General features: G+C 36.4%; 2 protein-coding genes across 3 annotated transcripts in view; both read left to right on the top strand.

The window, feature by feature from the left end:
• The window catches only part of DDX4 (DEAD-box helicase 4), a 73,715-nt gene extending 57,157 nt beyond the window's left edge, over positions 1-16,558 (top strand). The window contains exons 17-21 of the mRNA XM_014860354.3: positions 9,573-9,718; positions 13,754-13,853; positions 14,660-14,930; positions 15,087-15,197; positions 15,858-16,558. Of these exons, the coding sequence (XP_014715840.1) occupies positions 9,573-9,718; positions 13,754-13,853; positions 14,660-14,930; positions 15,087-15,197; positions 15,858-15,944 (715 nt within the window). The 3' untranslated portion in view covers positions 15,945-16,558. The remainder of the gene's footprint in view (positions 1-9,572; positions 9,719-13,753; positions 13,854-14,659; positions 14,931-15,086; positions 15,198-15,857) is intronic.
• Positions 16,559-20,384: 3,826 nt separating this feature from the next.
• The window catches only part of IL31RA (interleukin 31 receptor A), a 99,561-nt gene continuing 96,895 nt past the window's right edge, over positions 20,385-23,050 (top strand). For both annotated transcript variants that reach the window (XM_070519647.1, XM_070519646.1), the window contains exon 1: positions 20,385-20,646. The gene's annotated coding sequence lies outside the window, so the exon portion shown is untranslated. The remainder of the gene's footprint in view (positions 20,647-23,050) is intronic.

Here is a 23,050-nt window from a genome sequence, read left to right as displayed (position 1 = left end):
GAGCTTGGAAGAATTGGGCCTTTGGTAGAAAATTCACATACTCATTGTTGACAAGTATTTGAGTATCATACTGTATACTATGTCTTCTGGTGAATTCTGAGATTAGGGTGATATATCCCTCGTAGAATGATGACTCTTCTTCCTGCCTCCTGGTCCTTTGGCCACAGGGAGCCTGAAGCGCCCAGAATGGCAGCTTTAGCTTATAATTCAGTAAGACTCTTGTTGTTTTCTCTGGTGGAACTGTTCTCTCTTTGGGAACCAAGATCTCCAGACCTGCAGAACTTATGAGGGGACGGGAATCACAGATTTCCCATGTGGGTCATTGAGAGTGATGGTAAGTGGACCACTGTTGCTTGGATCCCTTGGTTCCCAGAACCATGCACCATATAAAGATCTTTGATTCAAGGAGTTACTCTGTTTTGTTGAATGATGTACCATCCTCATAAAGAATACTTTCAAGCTGGCCCTTCAGCTATTCTTTCAGTGGATGGTTTGAATTTCTGTCAGGCTGGCAGCTTCTGGGTATTGTGGTATGATATGACTTGTGGACCCTGTGGTTATGGGCTCACTCCAATACCTCCTTGGCTGTAAAGTGGGTCCCCAATCTGATAGGATGTTATGTGGGGTCAAACACTTCACAAGCCCTCAGATAGTGGTGCTGGCTAGCAATTTGTTTTACTTAGTAGGTGCTTTAAAAAGTCTGTTGTAAAGTTAAAAAGAGCTCTTTATTGGAGTGACATTAGCATCATGGTGGAGTGAGCTCTCCTGGTAATCTCTCCCCTCTACCATACAATGAAAAAGACATTCAGAGGACATCCACACAACGCAGAAGATTGAGAGACCCACGAAGCCACCTGTCAGAGGGTGGAGAGGCTGGACCCCCCACCCTATCTGGAGGAAGTGGAATGGGGTAAGAGGAAACTTCCCTCTCTCCCAAAAAGACTGTGATCTGGGAATGTGTGCAGCCTCTCAGAGGGAAGAAGGGAGGAGGGGATGTTCATTCGCGTGAACATCAAAGATTCCCGAGGGCGCTAACAGCCTAGAGGGAAGCCCTCTACCAGAGTGAAAGCTATCGCAGGGGGTGACCTCATCAAACCAACGCCCCAGGAGAGCAGGTGGCAAGAGCAGAGCGAGTAAGCCCGTGAAAGCAAACAGAAGAAAGTGCCACTCCCCCCACCCGCCAAGCACCGGCTCCAGTGCCTGGGATCCTGGCGGAATGCAAAAGGCTCAGAGTACATGGCTCTTGACCCCCACCCAGTGGTGATAGGTGGTAACTACAACCAAATAATATCACAGTGTGCAAAAACAGAGCCATGCCCTCTAGCAGTATCAAAAATTATATTAAATCTTCAGAAGGAAAATGACAAGTACCCAGAAATCAGTCCTGAGGACACAAATATGTAATCTAAATAACAGAGAATTCAAAATAGCTGTCATTAAAAAAACTGAGTGAGTCAAAAGAGAAACAATTCAAGTTCAGGAGCTACTTCACAAAAGAGATTGAAACTATAAAGAAGAATCAATTAGAAATATTGGAGATGAAAGACACAATGGATGAGATAAAACAAAATATGGATTCCCTGAATGCTCTAGCGGACATCATAGATAAGCGAATCAGCATAATTGAGGATAGACATGTTGAAATGCTCCAGATGGAGGAGGAGAGAGACCTAAGGCTGAAAATAAATGAAGAAAGTCTCCGAGAAATAGCCTACTCAATTAGGAAATGCAACATAAGAATTATAGATATTCCAGAAGGAGAGGAGAAAGAGAATGGAACTGAAAGCTTATTCAAAGAAATAATAGCAGAGAACTTCCCAAACCTGGAGAAGGAAATAGAAATCCATGTAGAAGAGGCTCTGAGATCTTCTAAATATGTCAATGTAAAAAGACCTACTGCAAGGCATATAGTAGTGAAACTGGCAAACATGAATGGCAAAGGAAAACTACTAAGGGCAGCAAGGCAGAAGAAAATAACCTACAAAGGAACCCCGGTCAGACTTTCAGGAGATTTCTCTGCAGAAATCTTATAGGCTGGGAGAGACTGGAATGACATATTCAAATCTTTGACAGACACAAACTTTCAGCCACGGATACTCTATCCAGTGAAAATATCCTTCAGATATGATGGAGAAATAAAAATTTTCCCATAAAAATTTTTTAAAATTTTAATTAAAATTTAAATAAAAGCTAAAAGAGTTCATAGCTGTGAGCCCCCCCACCCCCCCGCCAAGAAAGGATCAAGAAGGCCCTCATACCTGAAAAAAAATGGAGAAAGGGGTTAAAAAGCATAGAATGAGATAAATAGGTAGACAAAATCAGAAAATTGTAGCTGTACATCAGAACAAGTTAGCAAGTACTCAAGTATAGCATTAAGGATAAAGGGAAGGAAAACAACAAAAACAGAGATAATCTTGTCATTTTAACCATAACCTCACAGCACAAGGTGGAATAAGATGTGAGAAAAACAACATAGGAGGGGAAGAGGAAAGGGACTGAATGGGTTTAATCTAAGGAAATAAGAGGCCATCAGAAAATGGACTATCTTATCTATGAGACTCTGAATACGAACCTCATGGTAACCACTAAAGAAAAAAGCAGAACAGAGACACAAATAATAAAGAAGGAGAAAACAAAGAAACACAACATAAAAAACTACGTAACTCAATTGGTAGACCAAAATACACAGGACAAGAAACAAAGGAAATGCAGGAGAACTGGCAAACTAGTGATAATATGGCAGCATTAAGCCCTCATATATTGATAATCACCCTAAATGTAAATGGATTGAATTCTCCAATAAAAAGACACAGAGTGGTGAGATGGATTAAAGAACAAGACCCAACAATATGCAGCCTCCAGGAGACACAGCTCCAACGACAAACACAGGCTCAGAGTCAAGGGATGGAAGACAATACTCCAAGCTAATTGCAAATGAAAGAAAGCAGGTGTTGCAATAGTTATATTGGACAAAGTAAACTTCAAGATAACACAGATTGAGACAAGAAGGGACAGTATGTAATGATCAAAGGGACATTCCACCAAGAGGATATGACACTGTGCACCCAACACAGGAGCACCAACGTACATAAAGCAACTATTAACAAACCTAAAAGGAGATACTAATAATAGCACAATAATAGTAGGGGACCTCAGCACTCCACTCACATCAATGGATAGATCATCTAGGCAGAAAATCAACGAGGAAACAGTGGAATTAAACGAAAAGCTAGACCAGTTGGACTTCATAAGCATATATAGAACACTCCATCCAAAAACAGCAGAATACACATTCTGCTTAAGTGCACATGGAACATTCTCAAGGATAGATCAAATGCTGGGAAACAAGGCAAGCGTCAATATAAGAAGATTGAAATAATAACAAGCGTCTTTCCCGATCACAATACTATGAAGCCAGAAATTAATTACAAGAAAAAAGCTGCGAAAGGGACAAAGATGTGGAGACTAAACAACATCCTGTGGAACAACCAATGGATCATTGAAGAAATTAAAGGAGAAATAAAAAAATATCTGGAGACAAATGAAAATGAATACATACCATCCCAACTCATATGGGATGCAGCAAAAGTGGTACTGAGAGAGAAATGCATCACAATACAGGCTCACCTTGACAAACAGGAAAAATCCCAAATAAGCAGTCTCAAACTACACCTAACTGAATTAAAAAGAACAAAGCCCAAAGTCAGCAGAAGGAGAGAAGTAAAAAATCAGAGCAGAAATAAAAACAGTTGAAACAAAAAAGGCAGTAGAAAGGATCAATGAAACAAGGAGCTGGTTCTTTGATAAGGTAAACAAAACGGACAAACCCCTTGCCGGACTTAACAAAGAAAAAAAGAGGGAAAGCTCAGATAAATAAAATTAGAAGTGAAAGAGAAGAAATAACAACAGATACCACAGAAACACAAAGCATTATAAGACAATACTATGAAAAACTACATGCCAACAAAATGAGCAATCTAGAGGAAATGGATAAATTCTTAGACTCTTACAATCTCCCAAAGCTGAATCAAGAAGAAATAGGTAATTTGAATAGACCAATCATAAGTAAAGAGATTGAAACAGTAATCAAAAGCATCCCAATAAATAAAAGCCCAGGACCAGATGGGTTCCCTGGAGAATTCTATCAAACTTTCAGAGAGGATTTAATAAGTGTCCTTCTCAAGCTATTCCAAAAAATTAGGGAAGATGGAACACTTCCTAACACATTCTGTGAGGCTAACATCACTCTGATCCCAAAGACTGACAAGGACAACACAAAAAAGGAAAACTGCAGGCCAGTAATACTGATGAACATAGATGCAGAAATCCTCAACAAAATATTGGCAACCGGAATACAGCAGTACGTCACAAAGATCATACATTATGATCAGGTTGGATCTATAGCAGGGACACAGGGATGGTTAAACGTCCACAAATCAATCAGTGTGATATACCACATTAACAAAATGAGGAATAAAAACCATGTGATCATCTCAGTAGACACAGAGAAAGCATTTGACAAGATCCAACAGCCATTTATGATAAAAACTTTTAACAAAATGGGGGTAGAAGGAAATTACCTCAACATAATAAGGGTCGTGTATCACAAACCCTCAGCGAACATCATGCTCAATGGGGAAAAACTGAACGCCATCCATTTGAGAACAGGAACAAGACAAGGGTGCCCACTCTCACCACTCTTATTTCACATTGTACTGGAGGTTTTGGCCAGAGCAATTGGGCAAGAGAAAGAAATAAAAGAGGTCCAAACAGGGAGTGCAGAAGTGAAACTCGTGCTGTTTGCAGATGGCATGATCCATTGGAATCCATTGGAAAACTTAGAAATAATTAGCAGCTACAGTAAAGTTGCAGGGTACAGAATCAGCTTACAAAAATCAGTTGCATTTCTATACTCTAATAATAGACTTACAGAAAGAGAACTCGAGAATACAATTCCCTTTATAGTCATAATAAAAAGAATAAAATATTTAGGAATAAATTTAACCAAGGAGGTGAAGGAATTATACAATGAAAACTACAACACATTATTGAAAGAAATAGATGGTGATATAAAGAGATGGAAAAAGATTCCATGTACATGGATTGGAAGAATAAACGTAGTTAAAGTGTCCATACTACCCAAAGCATTCTACAGATTCAGTGCAATCCCTATCAGAATCCCAATGACATTCTTCATGGAAATAGAACAAAGAATCCTAAAATTCACTTGGGGCAACAAAAGACCCTAAATTGCTAAAGCAATGCTGAGAAGTAAGAACAAAGCTGGAGCCATCACAATCCCTGACTTCAAAATGTACTACAAAGGCATAGTAATCAAAACAGCATGGTACTGGTACAAAAATAGGCACACAGATCAATGGAACAAAACTGAAAGCCCAGAAATAAAACCATATATCTACAGACAGCTGATCTTTGACAAAGGTGCCAAGAACAATGGAGAAAAGATAGTCTCTTCAGTAAATGGTGTTGGGAAATCTGGGCAACCACTTGCAAAAGAATGAAAATAGACCATTATCTCACACCATCCACAAAAATAAGCTCAAAATGGATCAAAGACTTGAAGTCCTGAAACCATAAAACTCCTGGCAGATAATATAGGTAGTACATGCTTTGACATCAAACTTAAAAGGATCTTTTCGAATACCATGTCTTCTCAGACAAGGGAAACAAAGGAAAAACAAGTAGGACTTGATCAGACTAAAGAGCTTCTGCAAGGCAAAAGAAACTAGGATCAAAACAAAGAGACAACCCACAATTTGGGAGAAGATATTTGCAAATCACATATCTGACAGGGGATTAATCTCCGTAATATGTAAGGAACTCACACAACTCAACAACAAAAAAGCAAACAGCTCGATCAGAAAATGGGCAGAGGATATGAACAGACATTTCTCCAAAGAAGATATACAGATGGCCACTAAAAACATAAAAAGATGTTCAACATCACTAATCATCAGGGAAATGTAAATCAAAACTAAGCTAAGATACCACCTAACACCTGTTAAAATGGCTATAATCACTAAGACAAAAAATAACGAATGTTGGAGAGGGTGTGGAGAAAAGGGAACTCTCATACATTGTGGTGGGAATGCAAACTGGGGCAGCCACTATGGAAAACAGTATGGAGATTCCTCAAAAAACTAAAAATAGAAATACCGTATGACCCAGCTATCCCACTGCTGGGTATCTACCCAAACAATTTGAAATCAACAAACCAAAGTAACATATGTACCCCTATGTTCACTGCAGCACTGTTCACAATAGCTAGGACATGGAAACAATCCAAGTGCCCATTGACTGATGATTGCGTAAAGAAGATATGGTATATATATTCAATGGAATGCTACTCAGCCATTAGAAAAGACAAAATCATCCCATTTGCAGTGACATGGATGGAGCTGGACGGTATTAGGCTAAGTGAAATAAGGCAGACTGGGAAAGACAGACACCATATGATTTCACTCACATGTGGAATACAAACAAATACATGGACAAAGTAAACAGTTCAGTGGTTACCAGGGGAAGGGGAGTGGGGTGTGGGCACAGAGAGTGAAGGGGAGCACTTACATGGTGTTGGAAAAGAAATAATGTACAACTGAAATTTCACAATGATGTAAACTATTATAAACTCAATTAAGGAAGAAACCACATTAGAAAAAAAAATAAAGAGCTCTTTATGGAGGAAAAAGTCTAAATCTTAAGAAGGCATTTGGCCACTTGGCAAGATCTTTTTCTTTGTTAGTGGTACATAAAATAATAGTTTTTTATATTTAAAAGATGTCTTATATTTGCAATGGTGTATCTACATTCCCATCATCATGTTTGGTAATTTATATTAGGTAGGGAATTACCTACCTAATTAGCAGGTAATTTTCCTGCTGCCTATCTCTACTTTTCGATTTACCCTGAAATAGAAAAGTATTTGGATATTGACCAGCCAAAATGACTAAATGTGTACTATCATCAGTCAGTAATATTTGTTGAGGACTTTTTATGAGTCATATTTGATTAAATGCCTTGGGGGGATATATGGTAAACAAGATAAGAGTCCCTGACCTTGAGCTGTTTTATGTTCTTGAATTCATCATGACTTGTTAATTCCTCCAGTGTTTGCTTTTTATTCTGTCTAAAGTCCAGTTTTCTTTTCTTTCTTTCTTTTTTTTTTGTGAGGAAGATTAGCCCTGAGCTAACATCTGCTGCCAATCCTCCTCTTTTTGCTGAGGAAGACCGGCCCTGAGCTAACATCTCTGCCCATCTTCCTCCACTTTATATGTGGGACGCCTGCCACAGCATGGCTTGCCAAGCGGTGCCGTGTCCACACCCGGGATCCAAACTGGTGAACCCTGGGCCACTGAAGCGGAACATGCGAACTTCACTGCTGTGCCACCAGGCCGGCCCCTAAAGTCCACTTTTCTCATTCTGCCTGTTTGCTGAACCATAGCAGCATCCGTTTCCTTGGCTTGCTCTTCTACCTGTAACTCTCCCAAACTTATTACTTGTATCCTTGATCTCTCTCCTGAGTTCCAGACTTTCAGATTTAACTCTTTAGGAATGTTTTTCCTTTTAGATTGATTACCAGTAACTCACGTTCATCACATCCAAAATTGAACCTGTTCTTCAGCTCTCTCCTTTCTAATTTTCCGTATTGGCATCATGGTCTTTCTAAGCCAAAATCCTCTGAATCATGTTGATTCCTCCCTCATGCTCCTTTAACTTTCTACCCTTTAAAAATATTCAGCATAGCAGTTATCTCTAAAATATTTCAAATATGTTAGTTTCTTCTCTATTTCCCATCTTAATTTGAGTCCTTTTGGGTTTCCCTCTGCTCCTTGGCAGTAGCTTTCTAACCTGTCTCCCTGGCTCTAGTCTCCCTTTTGGGTGTGTAATGATTCCAAAATAAAGTCTGATCCTTATGGATATTTATTCAAAATAAACCCTCCCATGTCTTCCCATCTCCACAAACTAACCAACTTTCAAATTCTTTTACACATGGCATAGTCTGTCGTCTGTTAAGACTCTTCCTGTTGGGTGAGCAAGCCAAATTCTATCCTTCTTCATTATTCTTGTCTCTTCTTTCCTTCAGTGTAGAAGCCCATTACCCAGTCATCACTGTTCCACATTCTTCCCTGCTGCTTTCTTAGATCAATCTTCAAACTTGAAGGCTTTTCCAAATAGACATCATTTTATCCATTTCTTGTCAATGTATCTCATGAAAGAAACTATTTAAAACACTTTGCATTCTTGGAATATAGTAAATGTTCAGTAGATGTTAACTATTCTAAAACTAGATTATTAAAGCATAAGATATTAAAATATTTAATATATAATTAAAATAAGTAAATATTAAAATATAATTAAATATTTTTAAATTATAGTAATTACTTTTTATATAACTACGTTTATCCTACTAGATGTGAGCACTTCAGAGGCAGAGACCATCATATTCATCTTTGTACTCCCAGTACCTTGTACCATGTATGCCTGACACAAGGCACTTCTTGTATGTTTTAGTGAATGAAAAGGATGATGGACAATATAGAACTGCAGATAATTTCAATGTTTGTGCCTGGATGTGAGGGTTGTTGACTCTAGAAGGAGGTATATCAAAAAGAAGCTTTTATTTTTCTTTTATGGTAAGAGAGCAGGTGAAGGGAAAGAAGAATCAGTGATTTATTAAGATTCTGGATATGCTGAGTTTGAACTATTTTCGTGATATTCTAGAAGGCAGCTAGAAAATAAGAGACTCCTACATAGGAGCGAGGAGGACTGAAGATAGATTTGGACCTCCCTTTTTATCCCAGAAAACTAGCTCTCTCAATGGCAGTTCCCCTTCTCCCCTCCCCCGTGTTTCTGGGTGATCTGAAGCTGGGCTTCTTAATTGTATGCTGTCAGTGAGTTGTGTGTGTCAGTGAGTTGTGTGTGTGTCGAGATGCTGATGCCCTCCACTTTTGGGGTGAGCATATGCAGCCTTGTGTGGCCTACCCCCTAGACCCTTCACCTTGTGTCTCATTTTTTTTGCCAAATTGTGCTTTACAAATATCATCATTCTCTTTGTGTGTCATGACGTGAAAAGCACTGCTTATAAACGTTCATTTGAAGTATAGTAATTTAACAAGTAATATTTTTAGAAAACAACTCCTAGCAATAACATATATAAAAGCAGTGAGTGAAAAAGAGAATTTTTGGCATAGGCTTGCATTTCAATTTTTAATAAAAATTGCTGCTTATTGTAGTCTGATACTTAGTTTAGCATACTTGTTTATTATTATTATATACACATCTTATATAGTTTTGCATGGTCAGCACATACACTTGAAATTACTGTATCCATAATTTGACACACACTTTTTCACTAGCAGTTGTTTTGTATTTTGCAAAATCTTAACATTTTTTTACTGATCTTTGAAAATAGTACTTGGATGATGTAAGTATTCACCTTATTACAGCTGTTATAATCTGTCTAATTAATATTGAAGTAACACTTGTAGGAATTCAGTGAATGTTTATTAATGGAAGAGGATAAGTTAAGGAATAATCTTTTGTTTTTCAAGGTTGGCTGGGGAGTTTTTAAAGTCGAAATACTTATTTGTTGCTGTTGGACAAGTGGGTGGAGCATGTAGAGATGTTCAGCAGACCATTCTCCAAGTTGGCCAGTACTCAAAAAGAGAAAAACTTGTTGAAATTCTACGAAACATAGGTATCTTACATTAATTTAATTCTTTTTTTATCATAATTTTGACTTTTAAAAAATGACTAGTTAAAAAAATTACTCTAAGAATTGTTTGGCATGAGTTTTAGTAAGTTTTTATTTCCTTTCTCTAAACTTCTTTTTAAAAATGGTTTTATGATTCAATTTTCTGTGTAAATTATATAGCATTATAGTCCTTTCTCCTCCATAAATGTTAAAAATAGGAAGGATTTGAGACTTGGTTTAATAATGTTTGACTGAAAGCTATTCAGCAGGAATATATATTTTTCTGTTTTAGAAAATAAAAATGTAATATATCTTGACATCAAGCTCTATTTGTTCCACCAAAACTGAGTTCTCTTATATTTATACTTCCCAGTGTTTGCTTCCTAAGACTTCCCTTATTTATAGATTGAAAGAATTTTAGAGAGGGAAGGGACTTTAAAAATCTAGTTCTCGTCCTTCACAATACTAGTGAGGAATCTCTCCCTCACCCCTCCCAAAACAATTTTTATAGAAAGTCATATTTCTTTGTGTGATTGAAATAGCCTTAGTTTTTGCCTGGAAATAAAAATTTCTAATATGACCATTTTAATATCTTTTAGTTATCTCATAGGCTAAGTGTACTTACATATGGTCCATTCCCCCTGTCCTCCATTTTACCAATTCTGTTTCAGTTTGAATGTCAGTGTTGGGATAGGGGAATGAGAAGACAAGAAACCATCTAATTTCCAAGTGCAAAAAAAAAGGAAAGGAAGTTAATTTAGAAAACGCTTTTTAAAGGCTCTTAGTCTTCAGTTTTCTACTGAGTTTTATTAAAAAAAAGTTTTAAAACCAAATACTCATCTTGAGTTTGAGAAATGTTATTGGTTTGCTTCATCATATGTTTCGTAACACGTACTATAGCATGTAAAATAAAAATAATAACTGTTATGAGCCACATACTGTTCTGATTGTCTTACATGTGTTAGCTCATTTAATTTTCAGAACAACTTTCTGAGTCAGGTTTTGTTATCCCCATTTTAAGAATGAGGACACTGAAACCACAGAGAGGTCAAGTAACTTGCCCATATTAATTGAAGCTTCAGATGCAGAAGAGAGAAGCAATATATGGTTTTGCTCAAATTAGAGCACATTTCTATTCTAAACACCTTAAGATTTTTTATATATGAATTTGTGGAATAAAGTTTATTTTGAGAATAATCCTAATGAAGGCAGTTTCTCAAAAGTACTAGTTTGCCTTTGAGAAACCTTTCAGATCAGTGTATGAGCATTATTGGTATACTTCTGTATTATTTGAACTGTTAAATTTCTTGTGAAAGTTTGCAGTTCATTGCTCTCTTATTGCTATTTTTTTTTCTTTTTTACTTTGTGTGGAATATCCATCCAGAAGGAGTTTATCCTTCTGTAGCTTATAGCACAGCCTTTGGGCAAGCATTGAAAGAAAACAACTGTGTGTAGCTGTCAGAGACTTAATGATTGTGGTTAGTTTATTACTGATAATTGTTAAATATGGAAGATCTGATGTGGGATCATCATAATAATGCTAGTAACAAGGAAATTTGCTTGTTTCTGTGGCATGTAAAATAAAGGTAATAAAACCATTCCAAAGAAATTATAGATGGAGCCAGCCCCATACCCTAGTGGTTACGTTTGGCATGCTCTGCTTTGGCAGCCTGGGTTCAGTTCTCAGCCATGGACCGATACCAACTCAGTGGCATCCATGCTGTGGTGGCAACCCACATACAAAAATTATAGACAAAATTTCTCTCATGATGATGATTAAGCCTATTTTCAAAGAAGTATGTGAATGTTACTTGATGTGAATATCCTGTGTATGAAAATGTGTAGATACAATTTTTCATACCAAAAATATCAAGTAAATAGATTCAGTAAGTGTAGAATAGGATCTAGTCATCTGTATTTTACAAAATGCTGTAAGTCTGATGTACATCCTCGTTGAGAACCACTGGCCTCGAAGATGCTAGATTCAAGTTAAGAGAGAAGTAAGGTTGTAGCCAAATATTTTAAATAATAAGTGAAATTATGATTGGCAACACTATACTTCTGTATCAGGCAGTGTACCTTCAGGCCTCTGAAAATATAGAAAAACTCTATAGAGTTAAGATTTCTTAAGTTTTGGTTGGTGTTTCTCCTGAAGGTAAAAACCTATTATGAACAGCAAAAGAATTTACACATCTCCAGGGACTTTCCACAAATGATACATTTTTGAAATGTATTAACAAGATTTTACCTATGCATTTTAACCTGGGGCAAGCTTTGTGTCTCCTATGATTGGACAACTCTTGCCATGCAACTCTTAAAAATAGTAACACATCAAACAAGCCTAGTTATTTTTAGCCTTTCTTTTATTTTATAACAACCCTTTTTACTTTTCCTGGGGTTCTCTGGAAAATCTCAAAGGTAGGTTAGGTGGATTTCTTTTTCTAAATTTATGGTCTGATCTTAAAAAGGGAAAAACGAAGAGTTGAGTATTTGATAAATGTAGGACCATTGGTGTCTGAGAAACAATACTTGGTTACCAATTTAATTGAAGTGACAATAAAATATTTAAAAATCAGTGTAGAAGGTAATGTGATTGTAAAGAATAAAGATCTTTGGCTTTTGGGTTTTTTCCTTCTTTAAATAATCAAAGACGTAATAATGTCCACATAATCTTTACTAGATAGACTCATTACAAGGAAGAGAAAGAATAACCTTTACTATTATAAGTAAAGGCATTAAACAGTAAATCAAGAAATAGTTCTGTCCAAAGTGAATTTTGTAAAATTTTAACACATTTCATAGTTTCCATGAAAACTCACGTTATAAATCAATGCAAATAAAATTCAGTTTTCCAAGTTTTGTCCTCTTCATTGTACTCTTTAATATTCTAGAGCACATGGACACTTGCACTTGCTGTTCTCTCTGCCCAGAATGTAGAGGCTCATGGGGGACTCTCTTCTGTTTTTTTTGAGCACATCAAGAACACCCATGCTTCAGAACCTTTATATTTGTTCTTCCCTCTGCCTGGTAATGCTCTTTCCCCAGATAGCTGAATAATTCACTATCTTATTTTATTCATGTCTCTACTGAGATGTCATCTAACTGGAGAGGGTACATTTAAAGTAACCTTCTTGGGACTGTTTATCCTGCTGAGTTTTTCCTTTTTAGGACTTAATATATAATATTTGTTTACTGTTTGCCTCCCAACAATGAGAACAGGGCCTTTGTTTTATTGCTGTATTTCCAACACCTAGAGTAGTTACTGGCATCTACTAGGCACTAAATATTTGTTGAATAAATGAAGCCAGCTGATAGAGAGATGGGGGAAAGGAATTATGAACAATAGTGCATTCTTCCTTCCATTAAGGCTATAAATTAGAATCTTTCCTGTCTAACATAGTATAGGAAAATTCCTTGTGTGGAAAAATCTCTGGCTTATGCTTGAATTTCTACTAGTTAAATACTTTAAGCTAACAGATATTCTTTAATGTGTTAAGACCTTGAAATAATGTTATTTAATTTTCTGTATGTGTCAGATACTTTGGGGATTAAAGGATTTTAATTAAGAGATAAAGTTGGCACCTGGAATATTGTAGAGTTTGTCAGCTCTGGTTTGGGTGCTGTTATTATAAATACCTTGGGCAGTCAAGGCAGAATGAAGGATTATCTTGGGAGATAAAAAGCAAAGGTATTTATTTATATAGAGGGAAATGAAGGGCCTGAGGCAAATTTGAAATCACTAAGAATTGGCAGATAGATATAATTTATCTTTCCCTAAGGCTCTACTTTCTGGTGTTGGTCTGGGAGGGCAAAGGGCAAGCTAATTGTTTTAGTCCCTAAAGTAGGAAAACTGTCCTTGTCTCTTTATCTTTGACATTCATCTATTTAGGAAATATTTCTTTTCCTATTCCCTACCAGACCTGGGTCTGGGTGCTGGGAATACAGTAGTGGATGAGGCAATTTCCTACTCACCCTGCCCTTTTTTCCTTTTCCTATTCTTGTAGTTTGAATGTTAATCATTGTTTCATTGTCTTGTAGGTGATGAAAGAACTATGGTCTTTGTTGAAACTAAGAAGAAAGCAGATTTTATTGCCACTTTTCTTTGTCAAGAAAAAATATCAACAACAAGTATTCATGGGTGAGTAGATTAATGTGATTTCTTAGTAGGGAGGTGACTTCTATTTGTCATGTGTTAAGAAACATTAGTATATATAACTAATATAAAATTCTGAGATTAGGATTCATCATTCTCAAGATCTAAACTGTTATTCTTCATCTTCATTTTAAGTGTTTATAAGAACTGGGTGGTGGGGATGGACAACTTAAAGGTCTGTCTTAGACTCCTCATCATGAGGAGTGGTAAATTCTCAAGAGATCTATCTCACTTAAGGCTCTTTAGTCTTTGGATCTAAGTGTTTCCTCTGCTGAATCTAATCTTTCTGATGCCTGCCATTTTTTTAATTGGAGTACTTAAAAATGTCATATTAACAGAACTTTATTGGCACTTTACTAGTGGATCTAAAATATTAATCAATGAATATGTAGAATTCTGAGATTATACTTTTCAAAAATCTGTATATTTTGAGAAAGCATTCTAATCAAACAGTTGTATATATTTGTCAAGACTAGAAAGAGATTAATAGAGATTATTAATAAGTGTGATTGGATATTTGTCATTCTTGAGTTTGTATTTTGGCTCTACATGTTAGCTATTACCTTATCTGCAATTGGGGATCATTGTTCTAACCTCAAAGTATTATTGTGAGAATTAAATAAAATTATGGCTTGAAAGGAATTAGTATAATACCTAGTATGTAAGTAGACATTAATGTTAAATGCTGCTGTTTTTACTGTTTTTAAAAAGAAATTTATATGTTGGACTGTAATGGTTCTCTATAATAATTTTCTTAAGCTGTCCTTATACATGCTTTCTTTTCTTTCAAGTGATCGGGAGCAGAGAGAGAGAGAGCAAGCTCTTGGAGATTTTCGCTGTGGAAAATGCCCAGTTCTTGTTGCTACATCAGTAGCTGCCAGAGGGCTGGATATTGAAAATGTTCAACATGTTATCAATTTTGATCTTCCTTCTGCCATTGATGAATATGTTCATCGAATTGGGCGTACTGGTCGTTGTGGAAATACTGGCAGAGCTGTTTCCTTTTTTGATCCTGAATCAGATAGCCATTTAGCACAGCCTCTAGTGAAAGTACTGTCGGATGTAAGTTGTCAAGTTTTAAAACTGGGTGGGTAGTGTTCTTACCTTATCATTGAAAATAGACATTTTATAGATAGTATATTCAGGAAAGGTAGACTGTTCCAATCTTTGAGACTTTATTTATGAGTGTTGTATATGAAGTTATTATTTTTTTTAAAGGCTCAACAGGATGTTCCTGCATGGTTGGAAGAAATTGCCTTTAGTACATATGTTCCTGGCTTCAGTGGTAGTACCAGAGGAAGTGTGTTTGCATCAGTTGATACTAGAAAGGTTAGTTGAGGGGAAAAATTCAGTTGGCTTCTAGTTACTCTTATAAATGTTGTGCTTAATGTTGTGAATTAACTATATAACATTCGATAATTTATCTAAATCATTGTTTTCATACCTACAATATCTTTAATATTTCTCAAATTTTATGTACATGTATAGTTTTGGTCTTAAAGTTGACAAATTTGAGATTTATGCTCCAACATCCTCCTTTTCCAAATGTGTTGGCATTTAAATTCTAATTTGGGATCTTCTGAACTCTCTGTAGGAATTCTTGATTTTTGGCATTCTGACCACATTATTCAGTAAGATAAAATACAAGAGATATGAGTTGCATGTGTCAGTTTATGGGCAACACTGCCTTTATACAGAAACAGTGAGCCTACTAATCATTAAATATTTATGTTTATTCATTGAAAGTTTTTTCTGCTTTCCAAAACCGTTGGCTTAAAGTTTTTTTCTTGAAATATTTTATTCAATGTAGACTTCCCAGATTGCTATGGGCCTTTTTTCCAATGGATTGGATTTAGTAAGAATAGTTCTTCATATATTTGGGGAGGACATGGTAGAAAGCTTGAATCCCTGCTCTCAGTCTGGGCAATGTAACTTTAAAGCTGTCATAAAATTAACTGTTTCTTTCTCTTTTTTTTTTTTTTTTTGAAGAATTACCAGGGCAAGAGCACTTTGAATGCAGCAGGGTTTTCTTCTTCACAAGCTCCCAATCCAGTAGATGATGAGTCATGGGATTAAAGCTAAAACAACCTTCAAGTTTGTGGTACAGTTTTGGTGCAGAGAAGAAAATAGTTTTGATTTTTGAGTTTTTAACAGAAGTGTGAAACCTGACACTCTGGTATCTTCTGTCATTCTGTTCTTACTCCCACCCTTAAAAAAAAGTCCTTACTGACTAGTTATGTGAAATGCTAAAAGTTACAACGTTGCAGTTACTGATACAAATAGTGTTAACTGGAAAGATTAAAGCATTGTAAATGTCTTGCTTATTTCTAGAGTATTCTTCAGGGATTTAGACATTTTTCATGTCTAAATGCTATGTCTTAGTATAGTCTTTATTGATCCTATAACAGGCAGTAGGATATATAATACACTTTTGGTTAAAAATTATTGGGTCTCATTTTTACATAAAAGGAGTCTTTAAAACAGTAGTGTCACTGAAATGTGATAACATGATTCTTACGAAGCAAACAGTGGAAGACATAAGCCTTTCAAGGTGATTCTGATTTTAGATCATCAGATACATAATGAAAATGGTTAAATGTTTGCAATGTGAGTTCTGTACTCAATGTCATAACAAATATTTGTTTTTATAATATACAGACTTTCCTTGAAAATAAAGGATGAAACACTTTTCCCCCTAAGTTTTCCAACAGCGCTTTTAATTTTTCTTTGTTTATGTATCGTAGTTCTCAACTCCTGTATTTTGAAATTTTGAGTGTTATGAAACCAATGAAGTGAACAAAAAGTCTTACATAAATTAAATAAGTATAATATACATTACTACACAGATGTAATAAGGAAAATCATTCTTTGAACTCAAACTATATCAACATAAAACAATGCTGTTGACTCTTGCCATAGTTAATTTTTTGATGTTTTAAGATTAATGAGGGAAAGAACCCTGTCTTTTTCATTTACTATTATATATCTTAAACTTACTATGTCTAGAATGTAAGAAGTTCTTAATCATTAAATGAATGAACTAAAAGATAAGACATTAAGACAAGTGAGGTGTAATATTAGGAAGACAAAAATGATCAGTTTTGAGTGTATATTATTGTTCACTTAAAAAAAAATCCAGGGGCCGGCCCTGTGGCATAGTCATTAAGTTTGGCACATTCTACTTCGGTGGCCTGGGTTCACAGGTTCAGATTCTGGGTGTGAACCTATACCACTCCTCAGCCATGCTGTGGCAGCAACCCACATATAAAGTGGGGGAAGCCTGGTGTAGATGTTAGTTCAGGGCTAATCTTCCTCAAGCAAAAAAAAGAGGAAGATTGACAATAGACGTTAGCTTAGGGCTCATCTTCCTCAGCAAAAAAAACCATAAATCCAAAGCAACATGACCCTGACATGTATCTTGTTATAGGAATTTGGTTAATAAATGAGGCATCACATATGAAAAGAGGAGTATTCAACAGATATTGTTAGGATAACTAGTTAGATGCCTACTCCATGCCATATTCAAAATCACTTCTATGTGAGTTCTAAAAAATTAAACTACAAAAAATATAGTTAAATATTAAACCTTTGAATTGGAGAATGAGAGTTGACTTTAAGCTCAAAGGACAGAAATCATGACATAAACAGTAGACAAGGAAAAATATTACTGTGACTACAGTGGATTTCAATGTGTAGACCTTTATATGTGGATATGTAGGAATACCAGTAGACAAATGCACAAAGAATAGACAACTCAAAAAGGGAAGTTCAACTGATAAAAATATGGGAAATATTTAACTTATATTCTATAACCTTGCTTCTGGGAAAGGCTAAATGAATGAAGGTGTTCACATTGTTATTTGTAGTGTCTGTCTTAATTTTCTCTTCCAGTTTGTTTTGTTTACAAAGGGCATTTATAGGCCATTTCTATCTTTTTTTCCTTTTTTTCATTTCCTCTAAGAGCTTCTTGGTCATAGCCTGATTGTTTAAAAATTTTTTTTGCATTTACTTGATTTGTCAGATTACCGTAACAGCGTTACTGAATCAAATGTAAAAGGAAAAGAAAATCATACATGATCCTACCATCATTACACACCAACTGTAAATGTCTCAGTGTTCATTTATTTTCTTCATTTCTGGGTATAGATTTGAATGATTTCTTTAAAAATGTCAAGGTATCAGATATCTATATGATTAGAAAATAAAATGCATCAGAAGGGTTTATAAGAAGCAGCAATATTCTGCTTTTCTCTTTCTAAATTGCTATTCTACCTCCCACAACTGCCTTTAACCATTTCTGGTGGTTGCCATTGTATATTTTATTTTTGTCTCACCAAGTTTAAACTCCCATTGACTTTCTGTGTGACAGGGAAGGATTTAACTCACCTCATTCTCACTTCCTTGGTAACTTTATTATTTTTTTCTAGTTTTATTGAGATATAATTGACATACATCACTGCATAAGTTTAAGGTGTACAGCATAATGGTTTGACTTACATATATTGTGAAATAATTACCACAGTAAGTTTAGTTAGTATCCATCATCTCATATAGACACAATAAAAAGAGAAAGTGAAAAAAGGAAAAAAATTGGTAACTAATATAGTTAGAAGAACTACAGGAACAAGAAGAACCTTGTGAGATGATGATAAATGCACCTTTTTCCTTCCCTCTATTTCTGTTTTTACATTGTACCATCTGTAAACTGTATATTTACATTTCCAAAGTTAATATTTGCGTTCTATTCTATAACCATCAAGTCTCCCTTGTTATTTCTGCAGATTGATTCTAAAATTGGAAATCAATAGGCAGGGTTTACATTTTATAGGTACTGTTCTCTGAATGAGCCAATTAACACAGTCTTACTACCTTTTCTTTACTATTTTTCCAGTTTTATGACCGCTGTATTTCCGGAGAGAATTATTATTATAAATGCCAGGGTCAGATGAAAATTGATCAAAACCATTCCACGTACCACTTTGCTTTAAATTTGGACTATTTTTGAGCAATTTGTTTACTCTGCAGTTTGATCGTCCTTTTTTCTTGCTGGGAGAAAAGACATGGCTTTTTCATTATATTATTACTGTTCTAGGTTCCAAAGTTAGTGTTTTCTGGAAGCTTGCTCCCAAAAGATATTGGTGTTCTTACATTTTGTAATGAGTAGGCCTGTGAATTTTTGATAGTACTTGATGTGATGCACTTTGCAAATCATCCTTTTCTGGCCCTGGGATTGTTTTGTATTACTTTTTTGACAATTTTTTCTAAGTTTTCTCTTTATGGAACTTCTATTAGTCAGATGCTAGAACTGCAGAAGTAATTTATTATCTCTTTCATGTTTTTTCATCTTTTTGCTTGTTATGTTCTGGTAGAATATTTACTGTCTTTCAACCCTTTTATTATTTTTTTTTTAGCAGTTATGTTTTATTCCCAAGAGCTATCTAATTTTCGTTTTTTCCAAATGTTGCTTAATAGTTTTCTGCTTCACTGAAACTTTTTTAATCCCTGGAATTTAACCCAAGAAATCTTTTTTGTTTTTTACACTAAACATTTGTTTTTCTGCTGCTTGGCATCAGAAATCTTAAGCTTTTATCAGTTTATAAGTTGTGTGTATATTGAATTCTAGCTTTAGTCAAGTTCAGCAGTCTATCCCATTTTTGTACCTTTCAGAGTCTAGCCCTTTCGTCTCTCTTTTCATCAAGACCTAGCTCTCAAGAGAAGGCATAGAGTGAGATGTGAATAATAAAGTTTAGCTTTTGTTCCCTTTACATTTTAACGAGTCTAAGGCTCTGGCCAAAGCTAAGGTAGGAAGCTCAAAATGTGGAATATCAAGGTCAGCTATACGTGTGGGGCAATGGTGGTAGTGAATGAAGTGAATGATGCTGATTTCATACAGGTAGACGACCTAGGTACTCCATCTGTCCCAAGGGTCTTGGCGTAGAGTAATAACTGTTTTTCTGATTTAATTGTTCAGCGCGGATAACATTTTTATAGAGGGCAGCAGCATTGATCAGAAGTTGACCCCCCCACCTTCCCCATAGCTTTACACTTGTGCTGTACAGATAGACAGTAAGATGCCAAAATGTAAATTAACAAGCATCACTTATGCCTGTGTGATATTTATAATATTCAACCACTACAGTTGCAAATATGATCTCTAGCTTGTTTCTCAAGAATCAATCACTTCTCCCCTAATGTGAGAGAAGACAGCTTTTCATTTGTTTGGTTTGTGTGCTCTTCATAGCTTTTTGAGTGTGTTGAAAATGGCTCTGAAAATTTCAGCCACTCGCCACCGCGCATGATGCCATGGTCGGCAGAAGCTGCTGTGGTCACTGTGGGCTTTAGATTACCCCACCGCGCCCTGCGCACCTCGTTTGTAAATTAGTCGGGAATGGACTCGCATTACATCCCGAGGCCCTGGCGGTGAGGAAGGGCACTCTGCCCTTTACAATCCGGCCAGGAGAGAGCCAAGCTTCGGGAGTCGGCGGCTGTGTGCTGCTGTGGTACTGTGAAGCTGCCAGTGCTGAAAAGCAACTTCCACCTGCGTCCGGCTCCTCGTGCAGGCGGCTCCCAGGGGCGGCCGTGACCGGGTGGTCCTTCCGCTCTTCGTGATCTGGCAGCGCTCGCTCCGCATCTGGGAATGACAGCTAGTGAGGGCGTGGGGCGTCGGGAGCCTTCCCCCGGGGCGGAGCTTGAGTTTGGCCCGATGGGACCCAGGGAACTGGGCTGAGCCCCCGCGAAGGGGTTCCTGTCGCCAGGAGCTTGGGCCTGCCGCATCCAGGTGAGTGACCAGGCTTTTCTCGGGTTCTCCGTTTAGAATTACACTTCCTAATCTTTTTGGTCACATAATTTGTAGACCGAAGTTTTACGTAACATCTCAGGGGATTTATCAACTTATGTAAACTTCATTCATAGACTCACCCCCAGGGCCCAGGAACCGGAAATTAAGACTCCTGTTTTAGAGACAGATGGTGAGGAATTCCAAGTTGAGAGGACGGGACAACAGGGTTGGTTAGTGCCAGGGACACTGCGGACACTGGAGATTGAAGTGAGCAAGTGAGATTTGTCCTAGAGTTGGGGGATGGCGATTCAGGTAAATTCTTTAGACCTTTACCTAAGTGATTCATTAATTGTTTGAAGCTATAATTTAGGGAGTGATTGTCAAACCGTCAAAGTAGGGCATTGGAATTTTTTTTTATATATCTATTTTTAAATGATTTTATTGAATTCATATTGGTTTGTAATATTGTGCAGATTTCATGTGTACATTATTATATATCAGTTTCTGTATAGACTGCATCGTGTTCCTCACGAATTTACTTTTCTGTGGGGAGTTTTGTGTGTGAGAATTCCTTTTGTCTCCATCAGTTAGTGTTTTCTAGATTTGGAGTCTCATGTGTTTGTAGGATTCTTTTTCACCATTCAGGACAAAAACCAACTTTTCCTCACCTTCTAATGTATGAACTTACTAATTATCCCAAAGTCTTGGATATATCTATTTTAACTTGATTTTTGTTTTCAGTTTTTTTGGGAGGGGGAGAGTTACCCTGTGGAGGATAAAAATTCTCAACAGAAATCAAAACGCTTAAAAATACTTAAAAATTTTATGTATAGGAGAAGCTCCTGTATAACAAGGTGGGCATGATGCTTCATAATAAAGATCTAATTGAAGTAGCCTTAACATTGGTTTTATTTGTTGAGTTGTGTGATGCCTAGCAGTATCATTGCTCTATTTTAGGCCTCAGTTTGCTTATAAAAAAGAAGGGGATTTTTCTCCATGTTCATCTGCATCCAGTGGAGAAGTCACACACTGCATGCTGTTACAATAAAATGTATAAATATATGTATTTATTTATTTATTTGAGGAAGATTAGCCCTGAGCTAACATCTGCTGCCAATCCTCCTCTTTTTGCTGAGGAAGACTGGCCTTGAGCTGACATCTGTGCCCATCTTCCTCTACTTTCTATGTGGGACGCCTACCACAGCATGGCTTGCCAAGCAGTGCCATGCCCGCAGCCGGGATCGGAACTGGTGAACCCTGGGCTGCCGAAGTGAAACGTGCACACTTAACCACTGCGCCACCGGGCTGGCCCCACAATAAAATATTTTTTGAGAGGCATCCTGTGTAAGAATGCAGGGTATCATAGCTGAATGCTGGTGCACTGGTATTTTAATGTTCAAGTCTTATTCTAATATTGCATTAGCTGCCTTCTCAATGTTAAATAGTTGATTCTTGAGAAACAAGCTAGAGATCATATTTGCAACTGTAGTGGTTGAATATTATAAATATCACACAGGCATAAGTGATGCTTGTTAATTGACATTTTGGCATCTTACTGTCTATCTGTAAATTGTTTCATCAATCTTAGGATGTTCAACCACTGGAGATTTATTAATGATAATTCACAAATGCCAATCAGCTAATGTGTTCTTGCCAGTTAAAGGCAATGCATATTCTGACAATTTCATCTTAACATGTTTGTTCTTCAGCTGAATTATCTTACTGGGTTACCAGTCATCTGGGATGGTGGGAAGTTTGGTTCCAACAATTTATTTCAATTCCATAAAAAGTTACTGTTGGTATAGTGCCACAAAGTTAATATCAGCATTTGAACTAGAATATAGGATGTTTTGGTGCCAAAATAAGTACAGTTTATCATATTGTGGATGTTACGAATAAAATATACGACATGAATGATGCTTATTGTGTATTTAAGTAATAATAGAGACTTCTCATCGTTTTCTCATCTTTGTATAGAAAAATTCAGTAGGAAAATGAACCCTACTCTAGTGAAAAGACTCAAATTGGCCTAAGTTTGAATCCCAGCTCAACTGTTTACTAATTTTGTATTCTGGGACAAGTTAACTTTTTAATTTTCTCATTTGAAATAAAATTTACACATAATAAAATGCACAAATCTTAAGTGTATGGCTTAAATTTTTACCTATGCGTACTCCTTATAACCATCACCCAAATCAAGATATGTAACATTTCATCACCCTCTTGCCCCTTTCCAGTCAACTCCCTTGCCCAGAGGCAACCACTATTCTGATTTTTATCACCATAAATTAGATTTGCGTGTTCTTCAACTTCATCTAAATGGAGTCATAGAGTATGTGTCCTCTTTTGTGTCTGACTTTTGTTCAACATAACATCTGTGAGATTGATCCATGTTGTGTGTATT

The sequence above is a fragment of the Equus asinus genome, chromosome 10 (assembly GCF_041296235.1).
Source record: "Equus asinus isolate D_3611 breed Donkey chromosome 10, EquAss-T2T_v2, whole genome shotgun sequence".
Classification (NCBI taxonomy): domain Eukaryota; kingdom Metazoa; phylum Chordata; class Mammalia; order Perissodactyla; family Equidae; genus Equus; species Equus asinus.
Note: the sequence above shows the minus strand (reverse complement) of the source record. Positions and strands in the feature narration are given on the sequence as shown.